This window comes from Octodon degus, unplaced genomic scaffold, assembly GCF_000260255.1.
Source record: "Octodon degus isolate 3935 unplaced genomic scaffold, OctDeg1.0 scaffold00935, whole genome shotgun sequence".
Taxonomy (NCBI): Eukaryota; Metazoa; Chordata; class Mammalia; order Rodentia; family Octodontidae; genus Octodon; species Octodon degus.
Window position 1 is genome coordinate 8877 of NW_004525511.1, and position 6712 is coordinate 15588.

Here is a 6712-nt window from a genome sequence, read left to right on the forward strand (position 1 = left end):
CCTGCAAGTAGGAAGAGAAGTAACATGTTTTATTTCCATAGATACAGGCCTTATGGAGCAATGGGAAATAGAGACTAAACTTGGAAAACGTTTACCATTTCCAGTTTCACTGGGCTTTGTTACCACATATGGTCATGGATGTCCTAGGTGGAGCATTTCAGAGAGGAGCAGCTTTAAGTCATTGTAGCCTAAGGAGGACAGGATTTGGTGGGCTGTGACAACTTTGAGAGCAAACAATAGAATTATCACCTGGTGTCTAAGAGCATAGGTTAGTCTGGGTCATAGAAGAGAAATGAGAAAGAAAAACTTTGCAGAAGAGAAGGAAGAGTCACTGAGGATATGCCACATGGCCTCTTCTCCGTAAAACTGTGGAAGAAAAATATCACGATCAGGAAGAGCCTCTCCTACTCAGTATGATGGGACTGAGTGGTGATGTGAGAGGTGCCTGACTGGTACGGAGCACCCATGATATTATCCCCCTTCCCTTCTTCCATGTGGCACCTTAAGAGGCAATTTGTTCACCTTAAGACCCAGGAGAAGTGCTACACACATTTTTCTTCTGATGTTGCTTAGATTTTATCCTTGCAAAAGAGAAGGGTTTGGGGAAACTAAAGTATAATAGAAGGAAATGGTTATCAGCTTAAGAGTGGGGATTTTGAAGTTAGTAAGGGGAACAGGAAGTTAAGAGGTTGAAATCACCACAGTTGTATCTCTTGCCAAAATAGCTTGGAGTTAGTCTATGTGAAGAAAAGCAAATGAAAAAATAAGAAACCAACCTAGTTACTGCAATGAGATATTTATTTATTTGCTTGTATCTTCTCTACAGCTATTATAATCTCAGGCCATGAACTGATGGTTTCTCAAAGAGGAGGCTTCATTTGCTTGCTGCAGTAAGAGATGTTCCATGGTTTTCTCTATTCAGTCTGTATAAGGTGACAATTTGGTGTACAAAGTCCCTTTTGTGTTTCCAGAGCAGATAATGGCCTGAACAACATTATTACAAATGAAGGGGCCTCCAGAGTCACCCTGTAAGTAAAGAGTGAGACTGTGAAGCAGTACACCTCCTGGACTTGTCCCTTCTGATATCACAAACCTGTGTTGAAGTAATACTCCTAGTCTGATGCTAAGAAATGAGAGGCAAGGCCAGACCCTGGGCCCTTAGCAGCAAAGCCTTGACTATGAACAATGTTATCACTTTAACTTATACTCTTGGATCAGCTATTTTTCCTTGACCCATATCCTGGGCCCTCATCCATGTAGAGTCTTGTGGGACCATTGGTTTCAGGCTACTATTTAAAGACATGGAGACAGATGAGTGTGTTTGACTTGGAACAGGGAGCAAAAGCCCATTCAATAAGAGAGTCAGGTAGCTTGGAGAAGCCAATTGGATAATTACTGTGAAGCCTAGGAATGGTTTCTTAAGCCTGGGATGTGAACTCAGGCAATATGTTGTGAACTCATGATTCCAGAGGGGCATTCTTCACTAGAGTTACCTTGGAGAAGTGGTAGAAGCCTCAGTTACCTCCTGCCTCATACCACTGCGTTTTCCCCATTTTAGCGAAAATTAACACAGCCTCCTAGCTGAGAAAGCCATGTTTCTTGGCTCTCCTGGTCTTGCTTCTTGGCTGTCCTTTTCTTAAATCTTTCCCAAAAACCCTTTCTCCCAAAGCCAACAGTGACAAATGCCCAGTCTTACATCATAGGCTCCTTTTTTCAACTTTGGGTCTCCAGCACACATCTGAGTAGCACTGTTGTAATTGGCATAGCGGGTTTCACACTCTTTATCCGTTTGTACTGTCATCTCCACTTCCTGAAGTGTGTCTGGTAAAGTCTTTCGGTCTATCAGTCCCCATCCAGCCACCTGGCACAAGTCACCTGGCATCACACGGGTTTCTCGCTTGGGCAGCTCTAGAATCTGTACCTCTTTGCTCAGCTTGGCCTTTTCCTTCAGCTGATACGACAAAAGTAAGGGTCAGGTCAGCCTATGTCTTCTGGGCCTGGACACTGTGATGGACATGATGGCAAAGAGGAAAGCTACAGCATTTCATTGGGGGGAACTCTGTATTAGCAGAGCTAGAGAAACAGGAAGCTATGTCTTACCTGCAGCAGCATGATGTCATTGTTGTTTGGAAGATTGTAATGTGGATGTGTGAATTGTTCTTTAACTAGTATGCTCTGCTGGGTCTTCTCATGTTTCTTGATGTTGTGAGCCCCCAGTAAGATGATTGTTTTTTCATGTTGTGACTCCAGATCTCTGCTCAGACAGGATAGTGTGTTGAGAAATGTGGAGCCTGAGAGGACCCATTACAGGATTTGTAGACACATTACATATACTACAGCTGGTATATGTCTGTGCTCCAGATGACAGGAGAGCCACCTGACCAAGTGACTATGCCCTCTTCTTCTTAGTAACACAGGGTAAAATTTGGACTTATGGTGCCAGGAGTTCTAAGGGGTCAGTTAACTCCATGAAATCACATAAAATTGTTTTACTTTACATTCTTACACAAAGGTTTTCTCCTAAGTCTTAATACATCAGGTGTATCTGCCAGGGTCTTTTGTATATCAACATTACCATGGATGTCAACTTGAATTTCTCCCCTTTGGATCCCCTGACCATTTCTCACCCTAAAAGGAAGCTCCTGCTTATATGCTTGCATGTGCTTAGTGAGCTCCTTGGGAGAAAGGGACTCTGAGAAGTGTTTCTCCGAGAAGCAGATTTTCATTCCTCACCTGTCAAAACAGTGAGCAGCTGTCAGCACAAACTGCTCATGTATCAGGAGGCCACCACAGGCAAATATTTCTGTAGCATAGGTGAACTCAATGTAGGCCATGTAGGGCAGGGAGTGGGGTTTGGCTTCATGTCCCCTGATGATCTCCCCTGAAAGAAAAGACATTGATGAGAAGGCGCTGAGTCACTGTGTGAGAGTCTACTTGGTGGCTCCACAACTGCTGGGAATTTGGCCACCTTGGATGCAATGCACTTGGGAGGAATCTGGGTGAGGGAGTTTTAGCTTTTTCTCCATATTGGGGGAATTAATGTCTTGGTCTCAAAATCCTTTTTGTCTGTTCAATTTATGATGAACATACTTGTTTGGAGGTAATAAAATCACAGAGGCTTTTCATGACTCCTCTCATGACTTTTCTTTCTTTTTTAAAAAAAATTCATTTCAAAGAGTAAGAAAGAAAAACAAAAACGAGGAACAAAGACAAAAAGTAACCAACACGAAGTGATTAAAGTTGTGCAGAATTTCAAAACAAGAACAGGAAATTACCAAAGATTTTACACTATATATTGTTTTATTTTATTTTATTATTTTATTTTTTTATTTGTAGCAGGGATTGAACTCAGGACCTTGTACTTGCCAGGCAAGCACTGATTCCTCTGAGCTATCTCTCCAGCACATTAATTATATATTACAATCCTGAAACTTGTTGCTCAGATTACCAGAAGTAGTGATGCAATTTTGATCAAACAACTAAATATTAACTCTTCATTATACTAAAACAATATTTTTTCTTTGTCCTTTTTATTAATTTTCAATTTAGCCTGAAAAGAGAATAAAAAGAATAGCTAAGATATTGTCATTAACTGATGTCTGGAGGTAGGTATTACACTTCCACTGTACTCTAGATGTTGTCTCATTCTCTTTCCTAAAGCTTGACAGCTAGTGGGTGCCTCAGAAATGTTCATTGGCTATGTGAGGGGGCAGGTCCAGAAACTCACTTGGATGAAGGTTGCTAGGGCATTACTGATGGAATTCTGCAAGGGAGGGAGGTTAGAGTCTCCTGTGTGGCTCATATGGAAAGCAAAGGAGACAGTAAGGATTGTGGGTTAAAGCAGGGTTGGACAAAGGGTGTAGCATTGAGGAAAGGCAAAAGTGGAGTTATGATAAGAATCACTCCTTGTATTCTGCACTCACTGAGCTCTGGGCATCTCTGCTGTGCAGCTGATGGGGGCAGTGCCTCTCTTCTTGCAGGTGTTGATGACAGCCCTATTTTGCCCACTCTGAGAGTATTTGATATAGTCTCCTGCAACTTCTTACCAAAATGCATTGCATGCACTTTGAGGAAAGACCCACTTTCCCAGTGACAAATGAAGGCCCTAGCAAAGGGATAGTGTGTCCTGACTTTGGTGGACAACACTCTGTGGTAGCCTACCTAGTGTCATGCTTGGGGTTCACTTGTGGGATTTGATTTCTCACTCAAAGTTATCCGGGTAGACACTGACAAAAGATCTACAAACTGTGGTATAAGGTTTAGGACAACCCTGAGTGGATTTGACTGACCTTATCAGATACAAAAGATACAATTCTTGTTATATAGGTCTTGCTTTATATTTGTGTTAACCATCCAGCAGAAAAGTTTAAAAATGATTATAAGATATAAAGCCATATTAATATGCTGAGCTGTAAAAGGCTCAAGTCAACAACTTCTGACATTGCTACTCTTACAGAAACCCCAATACTATAATGAACTACTGGAGTATATTGGAATATTTTGCTGAATTCATGCACCTACAATATTTATTGAGAATGGGATACCCTTTTCTGACAAAACTAAACAAATTGGGGGATACAAATGAACGACCATTTCTGTATCTGTATTTTAAAAATAAAATAGATATATAGCTACTTTCTCTTAATTTAATCAATAGAGAGATTTGTTCTAATAGTGTTTCTGGACATCATATAATGTCTGCATCTTGTACAATGAATAACCACTAAGACAACAATATGCAATGTATTAATTATTGAAAATGCTGGTTATCAGTTTTGAAACTGTGTCATTGCAATTAGTTTCTCAATAAAATTATTTAAAACAAAAACAAGCAAACAAGAATCCCAAAAACTAAAAAATGAAGTTATCCAGGTAGAGGGATGACTCAGAGATATTTAGACAGACAGGCTACCCATATCCTCTGTAGAATGGGGTTGTGGCTCTCAGGGTACAGATAGAACTTACCTGCCCTTGTCCTGGGTGTCAGAATGAAGGCCAACAGGAGCAAGATACACAGCATCTTCCCAAGAGGACTTCCAGGATGAGAGCTTCTGAAGCTTTGTACTTGATGTCTTTTATCCTCCAGGAGAGGAAGGAGGAGGAGTCAGCTTGGTAAGTTATGATTCCACTGATGTTGTGATGCTAAACAGTAGGAGGGTACCTAAGAAATTATGCACTTCCCAATGCTTCCCTTGATGACTTCTTCTATGTGAGAATCACACAGTGAGCTCAGCTGATGATTCAGAACAAATTGCCTGTCCCAGCCAACAAGACTAATCTAAGAGTGTAAGGTGTGGTCAGAAGAATGTGATATTGGCTGACAGCCTCAAATTTCTGGGTTCCCAGTGACAAAATTTACAGCATCAGGGACTTAGGTCAACAAGGATGGGTTCTGCAGCAGATGAGAGTTAGGTCCTTCTCTTGAGCTAGGAGCAAGCCCATTGAAGAGAGAGCTATCCATCTGTTGAAGGTGACAGTGTCCTTGCAACTCAATTTCATGGAACCCATGATGATATGATATACTGACGAATAATTAATCATGGCTACCATGTACTAAATTTACCTAATGACTTTCCTAAACACATTTTCTTTTATTATGAATATTTAGTATGATGTGATTCATCTTCTCAATATTTTCAAACATAATTTCTGCATGTGTCACTTATGTGTCCAAATTACAAAATTTTTGTGGACCCTAAGAGTTCCCTTTATGATTTGGCATTGGTTACTCCCACCTCTTTGTGTAGGCAGTGTGGATTCCACTAGAACCAACTGACTTTGGGATGTAGGTGTATGTCTGGGCATCAAAGTCTTCTCTTTAGAGCTCTTCTGAGGTCTGCTCCTGGGCCCTAGGAAGTGTGTTCCTCATTCCTTCAAGAAGTTATCCAATAGTATTTGTGCCTCTGAGCACAGGACTTAATCCTGTAAGTCCAGGCTGCTTGATGCACTGTGGTATGTCTAAATATCTGAATTTGTGTGATTTGAGCTCTCTTTCTGAGTGTATATTTTACATGCTGTTCTATAAGGCCTATTTCACTGAGAAGACAAAATTCCAATGTTAATATCTTCCTTGTAAAGAGAGAACCATGAACATTTGTCTAAGTTTTGCATATTTGTAATTGATCTTCCCCAATAATAAAATATTTTAAAATAATATTTTTTTTATTTTTCTGATAATAAACATGGTATTCATTCAGTAAGAACATTTAGAGAGTAGAAAGGCAAAATTGTTTTTATTTGCCTGTTTCCCTAAATCAAGAAAATGGTTATTAGTAACACTCATATTAGAGAATGATTACAATCATGGGGAGTTCATACATGACACATCTTATTATTAGTCCTCTACCCACCTCCTCTTTTCCATACCTCTATGTGTTAGTCATCTTCGTATATGAGAAAGTCTGTCTCTCTATTTCTCTTCATTTATCTTTTTTGTTCCTCTTTATTTTATTTGTACTTTAGGTTTTCTATATGTGGGAAATCATGTGACATTTAATCTAGCATGAATATTTTATTTGACTTAAAATTATGGTCTCAAGGTTCATCCATTTTTCTACCAATGACTCATGTGCATTCATATTTATTGAAGTGTACAAGCCTGTTGTCTACAAATACCGTATTTTCTTTCTCCATTTTTTGTTTGACACCTAGGTTGCATCCAAGATGTAACTGTTATAAATTATGCTGCTATAAAAATGAATATGTGAGTATC

At 39.8% G+C, this 6712-nt stretch overlaps 1 protein-coding gene across 1 annotated transcript; it reads right to left on the bottom strand.

Moving 5' to 3' along the window:
- Positions 1 to 918: 918 nt before the first annotated feature.
- On the bottom strand, positions 919 to 5020 carry LOC101573470 (granzyme H-like). Its single transcript, XM_012513409.2, has 5 exons — positions 4966 to 5020; positions 2734 to 2881; positions 2101 to 2254; positions 1697 to 1951; positions 919 to 1026 (listed from the first exon to the last, which is right to left on the bottom strand). The coding sequence occupies exons 1-5, from the start codon at positions 5018 to 5020 to the stop codon at positions 919 to 921; spliced, it is 720 nt and encodes a 239-aa protein (XP_012368863.2).
- Positions 5021 to 6712: the final 1692 nt, after the last annotated feature.

Excerpts from the sequence above, each read along its gene's own strand:
- LOC101573470 (XM_012513409.2), bottom strand. The coding sequence starts at position 5,020 with ATGCTGTGTATCTTGCTCCTGTTGGCCTTCATTCTGACACCCAGGACA. Across the intron at positions 1,952-2,100 it reads ATGACATCATGCTGCTGCAG|CTGAAGGAAAAGGCCAAGCT; the intron begins GTAAGACATAGC and ends TTGTCGTATCAG. Across the intron at positions 1,027-1,696 it reads TGAAAAAAGGAGCCTATGAT|GGTGACTCTGGAGGCCCCTT; the intron begins GTAAGACTGGGC and ends CTTTACTTACAG.